The sequence below is a fragment of the Psammomys obesus genome, unplaced genomic scaffold, assembly GCF_907164565.1.
Source record: "Psammomys obesus unplaced genomic scaffold, mPsaObe1.curated_primary_1811, whole genome shotgun sequence".
NCBI lineage: Eukaryota > Metazoa > Chordata > Mammalia > Rodentia > Muridae > Psammomys > Psammomys obesus.
In genome coordinates, this window is record NW_026596120.1 from 6,695,503 (window position 1) to 6,717,594 (window position 22,092).

The window sequence follows — 22,092 nt, forward strand, 5'->3', positions numbered from 1 at the left end:
ACATAAGGCCCTGGGTCCAATCTACAGACAGACAGAAAGACACATGGACACACAAAGACACAAATATAAGATTTTAGGGCAAACTATCTTAAGGCACCTCAGGACTACAGATAGGTACTATGGTGAGAATCTATCTGAATGTCAGCAGGTGACTCAGAAGCAGATTAGGAACATACCTAAAGTTCTTGCACTCTTAAACTCTCCCTACTGGTATCATCAATTATATATATTCTGATTATATAGCAGGGAGGGGAGCAGATGTTACCACAGCCTAGGTTACTAGACAAAGAAAAATAACTCCAAAACAATAACTAGTATATCATAACCTTTTACCTTAAGTCTAACTCTACCGTCCCCCAAAATGTCTCAACAATGTCCCCAAAATAAAAGTATATCTTAAAAATTTCTCAAGAGCCTTCAACAATTGCTTTAAAAAGTTTTAGTTTAATATGTATTATTCTAGATAAAAAGAAAAATCCAGGCTCAGCATAGTGGTGTACATCTTTAATCCTAGCATTTAGGAGGCAGAAGCAGGTGGCTATCTGTGAGTTTGAGGCCAGCCTGGTCTACATAGTAAGTTCTAGGACAGCCAAGGCTACATGCTAAGACTCTATATCAAAAAAACAAAACAAAACAAAACAAAAAATCTCTCTGACGCCAGCATTTTCACTTAGGGAGCCCTGTTAAAGTATGTTAAAATGTCCAAATACATACTTCAGTAAAATATGTTCTTGCCCATCACCTGCTAAATTATGTATAGAAAAATTGAATCAGTTTTAAAGACTGGCCTTGCTAACTTGTTCACCGAGTTAGGATTGTGATAATGAAGACACAGTACTTTATTTAAGTTTAGTTTAGATATATTCTAAAATAACTTTTCTTTCCATGTTTTTCAGGCTTATAATACTATATTTTATATAAACAACCAATAAATCAAGGACCAAGAAATGAAAGACTTAAAAAAATCCTTGGCTTTGGGGCTGGAGGGATTGCTCAGAGGTTAAGAGCACTGGCTCCTCTTCCAAAGGTCCTGAGTTCAATTCCCAGCAACCACACAGTGGCTCACAACCATCGATAGTGAGATCTGGTATGCGGGCAGAATGCTGTATAAATAATAAATAAATCTTAAAAAAAACCCCATCAGCTTCTAATAACACTCCTTTTTACATGTTGCAGGTCTTATGTTAGCATGCTGTATGCTGTAGACATTTGTGAATTTTTATTTTTAGTTATTTTTCTCCAATTCCTACCATAAACACTCAATAACACACTGAAAACACTGTTTTACATGTTTATTATTTTGTGTGGATGTGTATGGGACTCTAAGTGTCACAGTATGCACATAGAAATTAGAGGACAACTTGTGGGAATTGGTTCCCTCCTTCCAACCATGTGGATCTCAGAGATCAAAATCAGGTCATCAGGCTTCCAAACAGGTGCCTTTACCTGCTGAGCCATGCTGTTTTATTGTGGCAAATGAGCACTCACTTTACTATACAATAAGCACTGTTAACTAGGCTTTAGTCACAGACCAAAGGTTCTTAACAAAAGATAGCTCTGTCCTCCAGGGGATATCTAGAAATAGCTAAAAGCATTTCTGGTCTTCAAAACTGGGGATATACTACTGGCATTTAATTTAGGAATGTTGCTAAATATTCTACAATCAGAGGATAGCTCTTAAAATCAAGAACTACTCAGCCCCGAATGTCAATAGTGTTTGCAGGTCTGTATAGAGGTCTGTATTTGTATAGGTAGGGCAACAACAGCAATAGTAGTTAACTATCAAGAATTGCTTATCTCACAGCTTTATTTGAATGGAGAACTGGAAGAAAACAAGTTCTTGATTGACAATTTAAACATTTTTGTTTTTGAACTGGAAACTGACTCTTAGAAAGAATATGAAATGTTAATTCCTTTAGACTAGATGACAAGGAAGTTTTTTTCCAAAAGAAAACAACCATACCTTTTTCACATCTGTAAAATATCTTTCTTCTTGAAACATTTTGAGAAATTCAGACATGACTGACTTTTTGAAACGTGGCTATGAAAAAAAAACAACAACACAGAATTTGTATATGTTAGATACACACAGCTTCTTAAAATGTTAGTTCTGACTCCACATGGGGTCATGAGAAATTTGTTAATAGTAGAAGGTTTCTGAAAACAACAAGAACTAGTTCAAACACGATCATGACTGTGAGGTGTTTCTGGCAGTGTCACCTATACTGCATGGTACCACATCATGTAGCATTCCTTCTGCTCATCCCACACTCAACGCTCACTGCTGCCTTCAAGACCTCAGCAGAAAATTCTGAGCTACTGTATGTTAGGGACTGAGCTAATTTTACTAGACATGAAAGCTTTTGCTCTAACAAAAACATAATGGCTTAATTACAAAAAAACAACAACAACAACAACAACAAAAAACCCACCTTACTAGTGATTTTCCCACATCATTAGTTGGCATGCATCAAAACAGTAGCTTTGTATTTTGTTAGAATGTTTGATTTTTAACTGCTTAAGTTGATGACTTAAGTGTCACTAAACAAATCCTTGAACCAACCAACCAACCAAAAACAACAACAACAACAACAACAACAACAACAAAACATTAAATAAATTCTGGCTTGAGATTAAGACAGAATTACCAAAAAAAAAAAAAAAAAAAAATTTAAATGGTCTTAAATATACTTCTGCCATTTGTACTATGTGTTTATGAAAACTGAATGATTATAAAATCAAATTACAATCAACTTTGAAAATCACTTAAGATGTTCTATATCCTACTGCATAAATTTCTAACTAGTATTTATGTAAACATAAACAAGTATATTTATCTCATTAGTATGCAAATTTGCATTTTGTCGTTAACAAATGGTAAGCTTATATCCATAAAGAATGGTTTAAATATTTTTGACTAATATACAATGTAAATATGTATCAAAACACATTGCTTATATAAATTTGTATAATTACTGTATGACAAATTTTGATACAGAATTTACCAATGTACTTACAAATGAGTGGACAGGGTTTAATTAGCACACAATAAGGTATAGAGCCATCATTACTGAAAAGCCTAAAGGGACAAGTGAGAAATGGAAATCTACCTGGTGTCCCCCCACAAGAAATACTGTGAAACCAAAACAGGAGCCACACTGTTGCACACTGTTATTAAGTTACCTTACAAGGGCGAGTTTCTGTTTCCTAATGTATTCTGCAAACAGTGTTTTCAACCTGTGCTCAGTTGTCATCTCATGATGTATACCTACACCTTTGTCCTGCTGAACTCTGGAACACCTATGATCCTATGACGACTCTTCTTCCTCTTACCTACCACGCAGGCAGCCTTGAGCCCTGAGTTGTCAGGTCCCATGTGGTGTCCCCCCACCCCCACTCTTCTGTCCAGGTGCTAACGGCCAATTACCTCAACAGCTGTTTTCTATTAACCCTAACCCTTTTCTATAAAGTGGACCCCAAAAGCCAGTGAGTGACTACTCTCTGAAATCCCAACGCTAAGGCTAGACAGCCATTTGGTCAGTCTAAAAGTCTGTTTAATCAGTCAGTCATGGAAACTCCCCCCCAGGTCTAAGACTACTCTCAGGAGACAGAAAAGCCCACACAAAGTAAGCAGGCTAAGGAGATTGAGAAGCAATTCTCCGGCCTTACTCTTCTTTGACTCGCCTGCAGTGACTAAACTTTCCTGGAAGCTAGAGGCCTTTGGCTTTCCTGAGGCACAGGGTAGAACAAAGAAGGCTGTAGATCCGGACGGCCAGATGGAAACTATGAAGACCAATTTCTAGTTTCTTTATGTTTTAAAAAGGATAGTGGAGGGGACTGAATCTAGGGTCTGACGTATAAGAGGTAAGGGCTCTGCCACTGACTAAAGTCCAGCTCTTCAATTTCGACTTTCATGGGAAAGGAAGAAAGCAGGTAGGGAAAGTTAAAACGCTTAGAGATCAGGGTCAGTAATACGAGAAGACAATGATGTAAGGGTGAGGACTCCAGGTCACAAGGGCTGCTCCCATGTCACTAGCCAAACAGGAACAGGCCCAGATTACAAGTGTCCAAACATGTTTATCATAAATGAGAAATTGTGAACACCTTTCTTCAGCAAATTTCCCTGTATAACCTGGAACTTAAAATACTCCGATGTGGGGAACAGATGAAGCATTAAGCAAATGTGTATTATTGACAAAAGCACAGCCATGTCAAGGACCCTAGCTGCCTCAGACTCCTGGAAATGGCAAAACCTTCCTTTGATCCAAGTACTAGTGTTTAGGAGGGACTGACCTTTATCTAAAACCAGAAACTACAAATACAACTTCTTCCTCCAGGAAGTTTGCTGGCTGAGACTGCTACCTACAGAGACCTCCCACTGAGACTAGCTAGCCACTCCCTTTTGTGTTGTACATAAGGCACCTAGTTTACTGGTTAGTTAGTAGATGTACCATCAGAGCCAGCACAGCTCACCTAATCCTAGCTTTCATGTGTCTCAGTCAGCCAGGTTTCCAGGACCAAGCTGCGCAAGATGAAGTACTGACTCTTAAGGCTTCCATCCTCTACATTCCCTACCAACTCCTGTTTTCCCAGAGGACCTCAACTCTACTCTTCTCACAGAGCAGGGCTTTTCTCCCCACTGATACAGCAGCAGGACAATTTCTATAAATTCTTCTGGCTCCCAAACAGCTGAGATCCACAGATCTCACACACCAGGCAGCCAGCACATGATGTTTCATGCTCAGCCTCTCCCTGAGCATGGCCAGGCTTGGCTTACATGGTTTCTGCTGCTGATGGCCAAAGGCACAACCAAAGCCTATTCTTTTGTAGAGTCGGTGATCACAGCTACTTCATTAGCCAGAGCATGGCTCTTAGCCCTCTTTGTTGAACATTCTTTTTTTTTAATATTTATTTATTTATTTATTTATTTATTTATTTATTTATTATTTATACAGTGTTCTTCCTCCATGTGTGCCTGTATTCCAGAAGAGGGCACCAGATATCACTACAGATGGTTGTGAGCTACCATATGGTTGCTGGGAATTGAATTTAGGAAGAACAGTCAGTGCTCTTAGCCTCTGAGCCATCTCTCTAACCCTGTTGAACATTCTTGATGAGAGGGGACTGAGAAACAGTGAAGGACCCTCAAAGCCTGTGACACCGCCCTGAACTGATAGTACTGATTGGTCTTTTCCCTCCTGGATCTCAAACTAGGGAAAAACCCAGGATAGCAGAAAGGAAAAAAACTCCCCTCAGCACTGGGGGCTGGGCATTTCAAAATGCTAAAACAAGTTATTATCAGTAAATGTTTGATTTGTTGTATCTATTTTATATATCTATATACCTAAGGTTACATAAAAGTTTTGGGTAAAAAACTTCTCAGTGGAGAAGTTTATGAAGAAAATGATGGGACTATACTCATCTTGGAGTTGAAGACTTCTTTCAAAGCTGTGTAGTGACTTATCATGCAGATAACTAAACTGTGCCTGTGTCTTTTCTCTCCAACTGCTCCCCCTATCTTGGGTGTATCAGGTTAACACCACTGTCTCCTTCAGTAGGCGCCTATAGTAGAGCATCCACTGAAAGACAATCATTGCATCTGAATATGTATTCTCTTCAGTTTTATTTTTAATATGGAAGGAGGTGAATGAAGAAGGAATCTTTGGATAAAACAAAATTTGTTATATATGAAAAGAAGGAAAAAAGTTACAGACTCACCTTTCTTCTGGATAGACTTCCCCAATTTCCCAAACTCTGAATGGTTTTTGAGATGAGAGTTAATGTCCTATTTGTCTGTGTATCCTAAAAAATAAAAAAAAATGTAAAAATGACAAAAATTCTTGTTAATTTTTTAAGAAGTAGAATTTATATAAAAAGCAGAAAAGAGTGAATGTCTTATATGACTCTAAAATAGTGGCTAAAAATGTTCATTCAAACCAAGGTAGTTAAGATGTAGCAAAGCCTAGGACAACTTACAAAACTTGGCTTTAGGGCTAAAGAAGTTGGTGGTGTAGGCCTGTGATCCCAACTCCTTAGAATGCTCAGACAGACTGTAAACTCAGCTACAAAAAGTCCAGTATAAGCAACTTAATTAGACTGCTTTGTCTCAGTATAAAAAGTAAAGAGGGCTGGGGATACAGGTCAGTGGTAGATTGCTTGTCTGGCATGCCTGAGGCCTTAGGCTCCATTCTCAGTACCATTAAAAAAAAAAAAGACAGAGATTAAAGATTTAATCACTTGTTCCCTTTGAAAGGTATAATTTAATCAACTGTATGCAATGGCTTTGTGTAGTTAGACTGGATCACACTATAAATTTCACTCACTTCTGGAATATCAGACCTATCTTCTTTTTTCTACCTTATTACTTAAAATGTGCTTTCAACTGTCTGTATTCAGTCTACTTCTAAGCATATTCATATAACACATATGACTTCTGCAATGAACTATTTCCACCATGGGGGTGGAAGGAGAATACAAATTCAGACCTAGAAATGAAGTTACCCATTCACATAGGCTCTTACTGATTGGTAACTATTTGGGTCTGTTATCCAAGTTTTCTTTCAGGTCTGTCTACCTGACAGTAATGTAAATTCCCTTGAAGTAAATATGAATAAAATGGACAGGAAGAGAGTTCCCCATGAGTCTTACCAACCCACATTTCTATGTAAGCAACTATCCTACTACAATAAACAATATTATCAAACAACACAGCCAGAAAAATAAGAGTTAAGGAGACATACTGTTTCATGTTTTATTATTCCCACATTGAAAATAGGCAATGAACGTGGTGGGAAAGAAATAGCCAAGAAAAAGAAATAGAAATATCTGGTATATGACCATTATGATATATCTGGAAAAAGTTACAAATTATGGTTATCCAAAAAATATTTTATCTGGAGCATCTAGGACTCCATTATTTTCTACAGGAGGACCCAGATACATTCTACCTTTATAGAAAGTAACATTCTTTAAAAGTTCTGGTAAAATTAAGTTTGAACTGAACTTTGTAAGACTTCTTCATTTAAATTTGTTTGTTTGTTTTCTTGGTTTCTCACGACAGAGTTTCTCTGTACAGCCCTGGAATTCACTCTGTAGACCAGGCTGTCCTTGAACTCGGAGATCCGCCTGCTTCTGCCTCTTGAATGCTTGGATTAAAGGTGTGTGTCACCACTTCCTGGCTTAAATTTGGTTTTTAAATTCAGTGTTTTATGCTATTTTTTCTTAAACTAGCAAAAGTGAACAAGGCACATTTGACTCCATTTCAGTCTACCACTGGCTTGTTAGAGCCTGTGAATGCGGCTACTACTGCACAGCCCTGTCACTCAGCTGCTTTGATTATCCGGTACTATCTGCACACAGACCTAACAAAACTTTCCTTCACTTTGTACCCAGAAACCTTCATCACCTGGCTCCCAGTACACAGCTTGATACTGTCACTCAGGAAACACTATGTAACATTTATTAAACGCAACTGAAATACTGAATTTTTTAAATTCAAAATAACTTAGCATACATTCTATCTCTTTTTTTTTTTTTTCTTATTTTGACTCATGGAAATAGTGTCATTTGATTGTCTTTAGTCACAGGTTTGCTATAATCTTTGAAAAGAGCAGTTGTTCTGTTCTTATCTTATTACCTTTTCTTTGAATCTTCTGGAACTCTGACCTGGAGGCAGCAAAACTCTTTTCACTTGCCTGCCACTTGCCTGCATTTCAACCATGAATCTGTTTCCATCGATGAGCTCTTCTCCAAACGACCATTTTTATTAGTCTAGACTCACTGAGCAAGTGACTGTCCTAGCCATATGCTTTGGATACACGTATTTAGAAAAGGTTCTGCCTTGCTCCGGAGGTACTAGCAGCATGGGTGTAGAGATCTGTTCTACACAGATGCTACTAGAACAGAATATAAAATGCCACAACAGAGAGGGTGTTACAGGTGTGTACGAGAGACATAAAGAAGTCTCCACTAGGAAGGTCTTAAAAGAGGCTAAAATGAAAACAGACCAATTTTTTCCTTTATGACACTGCAACATTGGCTTACCTCGTCAATGTTCATATAACTGGTATTTAAAAAAACAAAACAACAACAAAAAACAACTGCCAAGGCAATTCAAATGAAGGTTTTCTTTTTTCATTCTTCTGACATTACCAGGAACTGAATGTAGGGCTTCACAAATGCTTGGTAAATTCCTTACCACCGAGCTACAGCCCCAACCCTTAGTCTAGCTCATTATTTATATTTTTAAATTTTATTTTTATTTCTTTAATTTATTTATTCATTTGTTTTTTGAGACAGGGTTTCTCTGTGTAGCCTTGGCTGTCCTAGACTTGGTTTGTAGTCCAAGGAAGGCCTTGAACTCACAGAAATCCACCTGCCTCAGCTTTCCCTGAGTGCTGGGATTAGGTGTACCACTGTGCCCAGCTTAAACTTTGTTTTTTTAAAGATTTTTAAAAATGTGTGTATGTGTATCTGTGTGTGGGCACGTGCACACAAGGGTACAGGTGGCCAGAGTTCAAGAGAACGTTAGTAGCTTTCCTAGAGTGGGTGTGAGCTGCCTGACATGGGTGCTAGAGACTGAATTTGGGTGCTCTGCAAGAGCAGTATGCCTTCTTCTTTTTTAAAAAAAAGATTTATTTATTTGATTATATATACAGTGTTCTGCCTGCATGTATATCTCAATGCCAGAAGAGGGCACCAGCTTTCATTATAGATGGTTGTGAGCCACCATGCAGTTGCTGGGAATTAAACTCAGGACCTCTAGAAGAAGAGGAACCAGTGCTCTTTACCTCTGAGCCATCTCTCCAGCCCCACAGTATGCCTTCTGAACTGCTGAGCCATCTCTACAGCCTCTCTATATTTTAAAACTAGTGTTTTCAAATACACAATAGTTCATGTATGTGTGAGCACACATACTTTCTTGAGTTTCCTTCAGTAAGAATGGCTCATATCTGGTACCTGTAATTATTTAGTTACTTGTTCTTTAATCTACTCTTTCTTGCCTACTCTAAAACTACTGTAATTACTAAAAATTCTGTAATTACTTTGTGAAAATTCAAAGAATTTCTAAATGTAAAATTCAGTAATGTTTGATCAACTCTGCTCCGGAATTACTTTGTATCTTTCAGTACCTGACATGTCATCAGCCCCAGTTTTCTGAGCTTACTCTGTATTCTCGGCTTATACAGTAGTACTTACTCATAGTTTTTACTTGGAACTAAGCAAGTGCTAGTTTTAAATTTATGCAAATAGTTCTAGATTAATAGAAGGCATCTATGCTCATCCCTACAGCATCAATGCTAAATATCGTGTTTTCTCTATTCCCACTACTTCAAAATTTCTTTAAAATGGAGGGTTGTGGTTAAGACCTGCTGGAGATGCTTACATGGCAGGGATGGAAGCAACAATAAAAAGGGGCCAAAAGAAAAGATGAAAAAATTGGAATAAATAATAAGATTGCATGAAAAGTGACCTAAAAGAGTTTGTGGTTAGAGGGATTTTATTTCAACACTCGATCTAGGAACTCCAAGTCTGAATACAAGGCAGAGTCACAAGTTCAGAGGTGGGAGTTCTGTTTATGTACAAAATGTTGCTGGCAAGTTTTCACTGTTCCAGGTCTTTAGTTAACATAGTCACAGAAAGGATTCTCCATGAGCAGAAGGGTTCAGGCTACACAGAACATCTATCTTCTGCCACTGCTAACACGGTGAGGCTATCCAGAGGAGCAGTAGACATTTAGCTACAAGACCTTGCCATCCCTACACTGAATTACTTAATGAACCACGAGTACATTTTAAGGTAGGGGATGTCTAGTAAGACTACATGTGTCTCCAGCAGTGAGCACTACAACAGCGGTTGCTGTGTGAATTCCAACACCAGTCTGCTTATAGACCATGGAGACTAAACTAGCCGCATTTGAATCTAGTCCAAGGTGTGTAGCATCCAACCATAATGCCATAGTTATGTGAGCCTCGAGAAGTTACTGCATGGTGATTTCCTTGCCTGTACATGGGGCTAATAAAATAATTCACTCCTACAGTGACTAGGACTACCTAAGTGAGTTAAACATATAAAACAATTTAAGCAAAGCTTAGAACAAAGTCATCAGTAACTGTTTTTTATTATCCTGTTATACGTCAGCAGCTAAAATGCATCAAGAGTATAAAGTAAAAAAAAAAAAAGTATAAAGTATTTAAAACAAAAAAGCTAAAGAATGACTGAAAATATGCTGGATGAGGACTAGAAATAAGTTAAAAGAAAAAAAGGAACCTTAAAATATTAAGAAGTATATATACAAAGAAGATTTAGATTTAGGTAAATGAGCAGAACCTCAGAAATAAACTAAATTCTTTTTAAGAATTATAAATCTCATATTTTGATACAACTTAGGTTAACAGAAAGTAAAAGTATGAAGATACCAAGTAAGTTAGGTTCCTATATACTTTTGAAATGAGTCTTCTTCATTGCTCTTCAAAGTTCTAAAAATATTCCCAAGACTAAATTATCATAAGCTGGCCTGTACGCCTACACTCTGAAGGCTGACACAAGAAGACTGTTGTGAGTTAAGGTCAATCTCGGCTCTATAATAAGATTCTGCCTCAAAATATAAAAAAATAATAATAATAATAAATAAAGTGTTGCAATAAATCAGGAAAGGATCAGCTAATAAGCAGCCAAAACTATGACTACCAGGTAACCACCATCAGCAGCATCTGCAACTGAGGACCAGCAGCACTGTGCAACAGCAGAGGGAAAGCCTGATGCACCTCCCTTCTGCTCATCAGCAGACTTCAACTTGTCAGCACATCAGCACTTGTGAAATGTCTTAGCATAGCACAGTAAAAGTGGCTTACTTTATTTTTTCTTCATTTCACTAAAAATAAATAAAAATTGAATAAAGCTTTGAGAGGAACAAACACTTACTGGATAATGAGGTCGCAAATGAAAAGTATGAGGTGACAGTATCGCTACAGCAAAGAAACGGAGGAACACAAAGCTGCTCACTGCACAGTACTGAGCATGAGGGTGATCTGCAGGGATAAAATGGTGACATGTCATGCAAAACACTGAGTAAAAACCAAAGATGATGAAGTAAAACAACATCATGTAAACTATGCAGGAGAGAGGAAAATAATTTGTAAAGCAAAATTTGAGTTTGTGAAATGATACTAGTAATTGTGGCTAAACTAAAAGAAGAAAATGCTGTAACTTAAAATAACAAATAGAATGAAAGGCAACGTTCCCATGCTTTTAAAAAAAAAACATCTTTTAATTTGAAAAATGCTTTTTCTTCATATAAAAGATTCTTGAAATTACAGAAAAATAAAATAAAAGCATTATCTAGCACTACCGAGTGGCAACACTGAATACCTAAAAGTAGCTTTCACTTTTATACTTTTGTTTCAAATTCATCCTAAAAATCTTGATAGTATAAAAGGCTATATGTATGTATGTATGTATGTATGGTCCAGTATCATTATCCAGTTCACTAGATGAAAAATGCCCTGGAGAACAGCAAATCACCATCAAAGTATTTCTGTAAGAATGTTTTCAGAGAGGATTAGATTACGATCTAATCAATGGTACACTACACTGATGATCTGACTGGAATAGGCTGTTGGTGTGAGGTGGTGGGCTGTAGAAGGTGGAAACTTGTTAGAGGAAGCTGAGTACTTGGGGTATGTCTTTTAAGGGTATACTTTAACTCCGGTCCATCCCTCCCTCTCCCTCTCTCTGCTTCCTCACTACCAGGCAGTGCCACTTCCTCTGTTACAAGATACCACCATCATAATATTTTACCTTGCTCCAGGCCTGACTAAAGCAAGGGATCCTGTGGATTTTGGATTGAAGCTTCTGAAACCAGGAGCCCATGTAAATATTTTACATTGTTTCTCTCAGGTAATGATCACAAAAAAGAAAACCAACAACTTAAAGACGAGAAGCTATTAGGTAGAGATATTTAAAAGGCTACCAATGTTTCACATAAAACTGCAAGTGAACTGAAGACTACTTGTAAGTGCCGATCACTCATTGTCAGTACTTGTTTTAGACTGGAGTCAACAACTAACCCAACAACCAGATGCTAGAGAGGTGGGTGGCAAAGAAAAGAGTATGCATTTGACTTGAGTTTTAGCTCTTACAAACCACTCAGTAGCTTTGAAACCACTTCTTAACTGACTGCTTGCTCTGTTAGCAAGGTAGTAAAAACTGAGACTCAGTTTCATTATCTAATCAATAGATAATGGCCTCAATGTTTGGAACCAAATTAAGACAGGCTAGCAAGCAGGCAATGTGGATATGAGCTAGCTCACTACTTAGAATTTAGTTGGCACTTCATCTTTATGTATGTAGGAGCAAGTCTTTGCCTCTATTGATTATGAGGATTAGATATTATTTATTTAAAGCTAAATGTTTTATTTCTTTATTAAAATTAGCCAGGAAACTTAAACCTGAATTCATGTAGAAGTTAAGACAATTCAGCCCTACTACTTTACTACTGGGTAAATTAAATAGAGAGACAGATAAATGCAAACATAATAAAATAACAAAATCTTTTTGGATGGCTAAGAAAGTTAATCTACAGTTTTATGCAGAAAGATAAACCTGATTATTAATAAGTAGCCTCTCCATCTGTTATAGGCAGATCTGCAATGGGCTTTGGAAATTTTATTAATATAGTAGAAGTGAACTAAAATTTGAGTTTCTCCAAGTACTAACAATAAGAAGTAGTGATTCATAACTTTATAATATCTTTCCAAGCAAAATCTTAATAAAAGCCAGGTGCAGCAGCATACACCTGTAGCCCTAGCAGTCAGGGAGGTAGAGGCAGGTGGATCTCTGTCAGTTTGAGGCCAGCCTGGTCTACAAAGCAAGTCCAGGACAGCCAAGGCTACAAACGGAAACTCTGTCTTGAAAACAAAACAAAACTTAACATAGCTAATTTTGCAAAATTGAAGCATGATGATTATTAAAAATCCTATGTTGGGACAAGTGTTTGTAAAGCCAAAGACCATTTCTGAAAAACACCTCACCACAGACATCTCAGCATTCCCAAGCTGTCAAATCTAGTTTGTAGGAAATTAATGATTACTATTGCTTTAAAATATACAACTGGAAAAAAACAGCTGGTATACAAAGGTGTTCCTGTTTAATTTTTTTCCTCCCTTCCCCAAACAGGGTTTCTCTGTGTAGCCCTGGCTGTCCTGGAGCTCTCTGTAGATCAGGCTGGCTTTGAACTCATAGCATCCTTCTGACTGCCTCCTGAGTGCTGGGATTACAGGTGTGTCCCCAACGCCTGGTTTTCCACAATCCCTTAAATACACAACACATAAAGGTTTACTTGCATATTACAGTAAATCTTATAGATCCAAAATTTTCCTTCTTAAAACTAATGAATTTGATTCGCTCTTTATATAAAGTTGGCATTATGTTGAAATAAATTGAACTGTATGCTTTGAGATAATAGGCAAAATAAACCATTGTCTCACAAGAAGCTAGCACCATTTTGAAAACCTTCTAAGACTGTATCTATGCACAAATATTTCATTCATACAAACTAAACAGACAGCATGTAGGAAAAAATATAGGAAAAGAAACAGTGTGATTAAGCATAACAAGGCACTTACTAGGAAATCTCTTAGTAGCCATCTGCCTCAGGGAATAAAAGATATCACACATCACAGTGGGGCAGCTCACACTTGATCCTACAATCGTATTGAATACTTTGTCCACATAGTAGTGCAGATTCTCCTGCAGGTTTTAACAAAGTAAACACTAAGATTTTTATTTTCACACATCTCCAATTGTCTTTATGATAAAAGTAGTGGATATGAGAGTTATTAGAGGATGACTATAAAGCACTGCTTCCATTCTCCAAACTCATTCAGTTAAAAGGGCAATCAATATTCTAGCTCAATTTAGTAAGTTAAATTCACACTTTCTAGACAGGTGAATGAATATATGAGTAATTTTCACAAGAAACACAGTTAACAAGACAATAAAAAAGGAAACCAGGGAATAATTCATGATAGGCAGCATTAGTACACAGTGACACAGTTATACACTACAGTGAAAACTTGTGACCTAAACACAGTTAAAGATTTCTCAGAGGCAACTAAAGTCATTAGGTCACTTGGTCTGATCTGCGATGAATAGTCAGAAGGGTGGCTGCAACCAGCTGCAGTTTAAAGGCCACTACTGTGTTTGCTCACTAGCACTAGATGCCAAGACCCTACTGCTGAAGCCATTGCACGCTGAAGCCACCACGTGCTCTGGTCTAGACATTTTCTCCCTGCTAGTTAGATTTCATAGTGGTAGAGGGTATAACGCAGGCTGCTAAGGCAGAACTGTCATTAAGAATTTGCTCAGCTGCAACCCTGTGCACTACACTTCTGTCTTCCCAGGAAATGGGGCACTACTGTTTTGGGGATAAACAAGCACTTTCTAATTTGGATCTGAAGCTGCTTCCCAGGAGGGAGTTCTCATTGACACTGTACACCTGGTCAAAAACCCACGGCTGGGATAAGAGTAGCGGTGCAGTGGGGAAGCTCCTGCTGTTGATTTGTTGATCTCCTAAGTGGACACGCCTATCAAACTGCCTTCTAAATATTTATGTTTAACCCCATAGATTAGTGATGCTGTTGGCTTTGGACAGAGAAGCTTCTTTTTGTAGTCTGTGGCAGCTATGGCAGAAGCTCACAGTGCTGAAAATCAGTGACTGTGAGCCATCTATAACGCCTCCTTTGAGGTTCAGAGAACATCACTGAAGAATAGACGGAATCTAGGAGGAAGAGTGAACCAACAGTTTTTTAAGTACTACATGGCCACTGCACTCTTGAATTCTCAGTAGCTATGATCACCAAAATAAGTCCCAAAATCAGGCCCACCAACAACCTATCAGAGTAGGGGTAAATCACAAGTCCCTACCTGTTCCTGAGGATCTACAGGCAACAAGTGGTTGCTGGGGATAGGAAGAAACATCTTTTTGTGGTATAACTATTGGTAAGTTGTCTATGCTAATACAATTAACCCCTCACCTTCCTGTCCTTTTTTTAACTTTAATTTTTATTATTAATTACATTAATAACTCTGTATCTCAGCTATATCCCGCTCCCTCATTCCCTCCCAACCCCACCCTCCCTCCCTCATCTCCACCGTGCCCCTTTCCAAGTCCACTGATGAGGGGGACCGCCTCCCCATTCATCCGATCCTGTTTTATCAGGTATCTTCGGGACTGGCTGCAAAGTCCTCCTCTGTCGCCTAGCAGGACTGCTCCTCCCTTGGGGGGTAGGGAGGTCAAAGAGGCTGCCATTGAGTTCCTGTCAGAAATAGTCCCTGTTCCCCTTACTATGGGAAACCAATTGGTTATTGAGCAGAGGTTCTAGGTTATATCCATTCATGGTCCTTGGTGGAGTGTCAGTCTCAGAAAAGACCCCTGTGCCCAGATATAGTTGGTCCTTGTGGAGCTCCTATCCTTTCCATGTCATACTTACTCCCCCTTCTTTCATATGATTCCCTGCACTCTGCTGAAGGTTTGGTTATGAATCTTAGCAAGTGCTTTGATACTCTGCTAAGTAGAGTCTTTCAGAGGCCCTCTGCAGTAGACTCCGGGCCTGTTACTTGTTTTTTCCTACGTCCAATGCACATCCCATTTGTCTACGTGAGGGTTGATCATCTTACCTCTTTCTTGTTTATCTTCTTTAGGTATATAGATTTCATTATGTTTATCATATCTTATAGGCCTATATAAGTGAGTATATACCCTGTGTGTCTTTCTCCTTCTAGGATACTTCACTCAGAATGATCTTTTCTAGATCCCACCATTTGCCTGCAAATTTCCTCTTTTTTGATTGCTGAGTAGTATTCCATTGTGTAAAAATACCACAATTTCTGTATCCATTCCTCTGTTGATGGACATCTGGGTTGTTTCCAGGTTCTGGCTATTACAAATAAAGCTGCTACAAACATGGATGAGCAAATGTCCTTATTGTGTACTTGAGCAAATTTTGGGTATATACCTAGCAGTGGTATAGCTGGGTCTTGAGGAAGCACTATTCCTAATTGTCTGAGAAAGCGCCAAAAAGTGGGACAGAGCCTAGAACTCATTGGCACAGGAGACAACTTCCTGAACAGAACACCAGCAGCACAGGCTCTAAGAGCAACAATTAATAAATGGGACCTCATGAAACTGAAAAGCTTCTGTAAAGCAAAAGACACTGTCGTCAGAACAAAATGACAACCTATAGACTGAGAAAGGATCTTCACCAACCCTACATCTGACAGAAAGGTTGATATCCAGCATAAATAAAGAACTAAAGTTAAAAAGCAATAAATCAAGTAATCCAATTAAAAAATGGGGTACGGAGCTAAACAGAGAATTCTCTGTAGAGGAATATAGAATGGCAAAGAAACACTTAAAGAAATGCTCAACTTCCTTAGCCATCAGGGAGATGCAAATCAAAACGACCCTGAGATTTCACCTTACACCCATCAGAATGGCTAAAATCAAAAACTCAAAGACAACACATGCTGGAGAGGTTGTGGATAAAGGGGAACCCTCCTCCACTGCTGGTGGGAATGTAAACTGGTACAATCACCTTCCTGTCCTTAAGTAAACCTAGTAGGATGTACATGAGCTCACAGGAGTGTGCGCGTGCACACACACACAGACACACAACATGAAAGTGTAGAAAAGCAGGAGGGTCAATGGGTCAATAATTAAAAGCAAAAATTTAAGAAAAGAAAAAAGGCAGGAGGCGGGAGAGGCTGGGCAGCTAAGAACACACGGACTCTTGCCCAGAAGCACTTAGGTTCTTGGCACCTGTGTCCCACAGCTCACCTCTGCCAGTGACACAGCTCAGGGAATTCCAAGTCTCTGGACTCCACAGCGACTGCACTTCCACACACACATACCCACAACCAAAAACGAAAGAAGAGCTGGTGGTGGTACACACCTTTAATCTCAGTACTTGGGAGGCAGAGGCAGATCTCTGTGAGTTCAAGGCCAACCTGGTCTACAGAGTGAGTTTCAGGACAGCCGGGGCTACACAAAGAAACTCTGTCTCAAAAAAAAAAAAGAAAAGAAAAGTTGAAGGGAAGGACTAGTTGAAAAGAGAAAACAGATCAGTAGCAGGGAGACAAGAAGATAAAAGGCAGTTAACATAATCAAAATACCTTATGTACATGTATGAAAATATCGTAACATAACATATAATCTATATATATGCTAAGAAAAGAATAGCTTCCAGAGAACCAGAGCTCAGTTCCCAGCACCCACGTCAGGCAGCTCTCAACGGCCTGCAAGCCCAGCTCCAGAAGATTGGATGTCCTCTTCAGGCCTCTGCTGGCATCTGCAGTCACGTGTGTATATCCAGACACATACCTCCAAATACATACATACAATTAAGAATGCTAAATTAAAAATTTTAAGAATAAAAATAAGGTAAAATCAGTACTAGAAAATGCTCTAAAAAATAAAGGCTGAAGTAAAGAATAAATAGCATTTTTTGCAGACACATGGTGTTAAAATTTATGAGTATGTGTGTGCAGTAGAGAGATGGCTAAGTGGTTAAGATCATCTATATATTCTTGCAGAGGACCTCGGTTTGATTTTCAGCACCCAAATGGTACCTTACAACCATCTGTAATTCTATTCCCAAATGATCAAATGCCCTCTTCTTACCTCCATAGGTACCAAGCATACATACGGTACACAGACATACATGCAGGCAAACTCTCATACACAGAAAAGAAAATAAACCCTTTATGGGAGGCAGATATAACATTAAGATAAAAAATTAATGGAGTTATGAACTATATTATATAAACTTACCTTATTATTTTCCACATTATCTCCCTCTTTCAACTTAACAGGATCTATTTCACAGGGTTTTGAGGATTCACATATCTGAAAAATATATGTATTTTTCAGTTACTATTCTTTTCTAGGTAATTTAACATCATGAAAAGAACTCTTCTTCTGATATTATAAAAATTAAATCTAACAAAGTTTAAAGCTCCCAGTTGGAGATAAAATGTACAATGTAGACAATTTCCCAAATAACTATCAAATTATTTCCTATATACTTAAAATCCTAGTAAAAGAAAAATATAACAAACAATAATGTAGATCAATGTGCCTCGTGAGTAAAACTCTACAAAGGGCAAAGTAATTGACTTATAAAGTGTCTATACTTATTCCTTCAGTAGTCCATGAATGCACAGACCCTTCTAATCAACACATTATTTCTTGGAAGAGAAGCTCTACAGAAGTGGTTCTCAACCTTCCTAATGCTGGGACCCTTTAACACTGTTCCTCAAGTTGTGGTGAACCCCCAACCATAAAATTATTTTTATTGTTACTTCCTAACAGTAATTTTGCTACAGTTGTGAGTTGTAATGTAAATATCTGATATGCAGATGGCTTTAGACGACCCTTGTCAAAGGGCTGTTTGAGCTCTAAGGGGTCACAACACACAGGCTGGGAATAAAACTCTACCTCGTCTAGAACAGGCTTTAATGTGACTTTCAAGTAGTGCCCTCCCACTATTTTCATCATCTCATCCAGACACCGGGTAGCCAGGGAATCTCCTCTAAAAATTGTGCTTGCATCTCTGAAATAGAAAGAGGAAAAAAAACAAAACAAAACTAAATACAGCAAAAAGGGAAGAAACAGTTTTAAAACAGTAACATGTTTCACTTCGATCATATACACAATTTTACTTCTAATTTTTACTATTAACAGGAAATGTTGTTTGCCATTAGGATTACTAAACCTACCAAAACTATTTTCTGAAAATGTTAAAAATCATTTTTAAAAAGAAACTGTGTTTATAAATTTAAAAAGGGAGTGTGGGAATCTGTGCATAAAATGATGGTGCTGTTTTACTATAATGGGAATGGAAAGCCATTTGATCGCTCTTTATAATGTCCTATGTGTGCCTACAAGTGTGCCTCATGCAGAGTGGCTAGCTTATTGTGACATATGAATCACTGCATCCAGACGCAAAGATCAATAACAGAAACAAAGGAAACTGCACCACTGAATTAAAAACATTCTCTCACTAAACAGTCCTTTCTGTTGGACTGTTTGGTGACTTTAAAAACTGCCTTTTGTTACTGACTAAGCAGTTCTTTTTATCCTGTTGTATAGTAAACTTGGTCAATACAAAAGAACTCAGACTATAAAAACAATCTGGCAAATTAAAATTTAATTTCAACAATGCATAATTAACATTTAATGAAATACAATTCTTACTGAGTATCCTTCAAGTCCAGTTCAGCCACCGCAGTGATAAAAGGAACAAGTTTATTGTGATGCAGCAATAGTCGTACAAGAGGCAAAACAGCATCCTTTTGATCCTGACATATTTCACCCAAAATATAAGCAGCTGAGGCGGATACTGGCTAGGATACAGAATGGTAGAAAACAAGCACAGAGTCAAGAAAACATGGTTACATGTTCAGTCACTTACCTGTGGATGCAGTTTAAATATACAAATTAATTATAACAGATACATAAAATAGTACTTAGTTTTCTAAATTCTAATCAGAGATAAAATTTGAAGCACATATCAGAACTCTGATTCAGAGAAATCAAATACATAGGGCTTTGTAAGGGCTGACACTATGAAGTCTTTTCTTGTCATTTACAGAATTAGTTTATCCTTTTCCCATCGAATCAGACATGGAAGATTTTTAAAGTACCTGAACATCTGGTGATTTGAGCAGCAAAGTTTTCAATGGCCCATAGTACTCTGATGGAAGTACATAGTCTTCTGTGTAACACAGAGTTAATCGAAGTGATCCCAGGTCATCAGTTTTAGATGACTTGTTTCCATTGTCTCTTGGTTGCAGCAAATACCTAAAGTAAAAAGACAGTCGACTCCATGTGATGGTAGTGAGTAACAAGCAAGTGGGATAAGGAAACAGTGACTACAGAGGGAGAAACTAGCGGCTGGAGTGAAGCCGCTGGGTGAAATGTGTTCTCAGCCTATTCATGAAGTAAGTACATGCACAGAGAAAGTCGTTACTGGTACAGATGGGATCTGAATAGAGGTAGTCTGGTTCCAGAGTACAAGTTCTTAACCACTATCAATAGTCAACACAAACTTACAGTGTTCTACTCTACTGCTAAGTAAAAATAAAAGTGCAGGTGGATGTATGGCAGAGTATTCACTTGGGAGGCTAAGGCAGGAGGATTCTGATTTCCAGGCCAGCCCAGGCTACACAGAGACTTAATTTCAACAAAACAAAACAAATGAGTGAATGAAAATATATACATGTACATTCCTATATGTACAGAGAGTATGCCCAGAAACGAGGGAACGGGGGCTAACTCAGAAATAGGACCAGTTGAGTAGCAGGGGGCAGGAGGCAGGGTTCTCTTTTACTATATTTTTACCTAGGAGTGGTGTGATACCTATTTTTAAAAATACCATTTAAAAAAATTAAACCAAATTTTATTATCTACACAAAGTGAAAATTAGCTAATATCATCATGAACAAGACAATGCTAACATGCCTAACCTAATCATCACCATAAATAAAAATAATGTCAAGGAGTTAAATCAGTCAGAAAAGGAGAAGGGCTGACAAGACAGCTCAGCAGGAAGCAGCACTTGCTGACTGTGGGAACACTGTCCAAGAATGGAGTCCTGCAAGGGGAATTCTGAGTGCTTGAGAAAGCTTACGTCTTGTGTTCTAAGTTTCTTCAAAAGCACAGACTTGTTCATGCGCCTCCCAGGCGTAGCAGATAGGAGTGTTTGAGTTTCCTTTGATTATTCGTTACAACTGGCTATTGTTATTTGTTTCTATGCCTTTATAGAAAAGCATGAGATTTTTTTTTTTTTTTTCTGCATGCAGCTCATCCTTGTGATTATACACTTTACTCATGTGATTCTTCTCAACACCCAGAGTATAAATTGTCTGGTGCTCTATGAAGTTGGCTATTGCATGAGACTTTAGGCTGCCTGATTTTTAGGCTCTATTCTTTCATGTTCCACCACTGAGAGCCAACTCGAGAGCTAAAGCTGACAACTTTAGCTCAATACTGAGAAGCCAAAAGGTGGAAACAGAGCAACAATTCCTACAGGCATTCACGTGCTATACACACAAAGAAACACGCACATAAAAGTAAATAAATAAATGTAACAAAGTTTTAGAAAGAAACAAATAAAATTAAAATTAAATAAAATTAAATTGGAACTGGGGCTGGAGAGATGGCAGCTAAGAACTCTTTCTGCTTTTGCAGAGGACCTGGGTTTGACTCCCAGTACCCACATGCTGGCTCATAACTATCTGTAACTCCAGAGCCAGGGCATCTGACACCCTCTTATGACCTTCACAAGGACCAGGCACACATGTGGTACACAGACATAAATGCAGGCAAAACACTCATATACATAAAATAAAATAGAAAAAATAAATTGGAATCATCAAAAACCAGTTTTTAGAAGTTCAATATAATAGGCAAATACTAATGGAAATTACTAGAAAAAAGAAAAGAGAAAAGCTTCTAACAGTATTACTGCCTAGATAAGTTATTACAACCCTTTGCAATACCAAAATTAGAAATAATTATGACTGAATAAAAATGAGTTTTGTGCAGTTATCATTATTACCACTAGAGGATGCTACAGCTCTACAAGTGATGGAGACCAAGAATCTTGAGTTAAAATAAAATGGCATTAACATTTTTATATTTCCATACAATGTACATTAATACACATAGATTAGCAGATTCTTCTCTTTTATTTTAGCATTTATGCTTCTGACAGCTATTTTTAAAATATTCATATTACTGGGGGCTTGAGAAAGGCTCAGTGGTTAAGATCATAAACTGCTCTTACAAAGCACTTGAGCTCAGTTTTTTAGCACCCCCAATCAGGCACCCACAACCCCCTGTAACTCCAGATCCAGAGGATGTAACGACTCTGGTCTCAATGACACCAGCACTCAAGTGTACATAAAATATTTACACTACTGACAGAAGAAACTGAAATAAAATTACTTATTGTCTGTTAAATTCCCTAGTCTGCCAAGGTAGAAAGTATTGCCAATTTTGGAAAGTATATGCAGAGACAGTGTCACTGA

At 38.0% G+C, this 22,092-nt stretch overlaps 1 protein-coding gene across 2 annotated transcripts in view; it reads right to left on the reverse strand.

Annotated features, from left to right (window-relative positions):
- Positions 1 to 22,092, reverse strand: part of Rasa2 (RAS p21 protein activator 2) — a 101,023-nt gene that overhangs the window by 20,896 nt on the left and 58,035 nt on the right. For both annotated transcript variants that reach the window (XR_008722826.1, XM_055629844.1), the window contains exons 10-17: positions 19,705 to 19,861; positions 19,256 to 19,404; positions 18,497 to 18,611; positions 17,831 to 17,905; positions 13,626 to 13,749; positions 10,924 to 11,030; positions 5,719 to 5,802; positions 1,964 to 2,041 (exon numbers count right to left, since the gene is read on the reverse strand). Coding sequence is in view for 1 of the 2 variants with exons in the window: in XM_055629844.1 (XP_055485819.1) it covers positions 1,964 to 2,041; positions 5,719 to 5,802; positions 10,924 to 11,030; positions 13,626 to 13,749; positions 17,831 to 17,905; positions 18,497 to 18,611; positions 19,256 to 19,404; positions 19,705 to 19,861 (889 nt within the window). In the remaining variant the exon portion in view is untranslated. The remainder of the gene's footprint in view (positions 1 to 1,963; positions 2,042 to 5,718; positions 5,803 to 10,923; positions 11,031 to 13,625; positions 13,750 to 17,830; positions 17,906 to 18,496; positions 18,612 to 19,255; positions 19,405 to 19,704; positions 19,862 to 22,092) is intronic.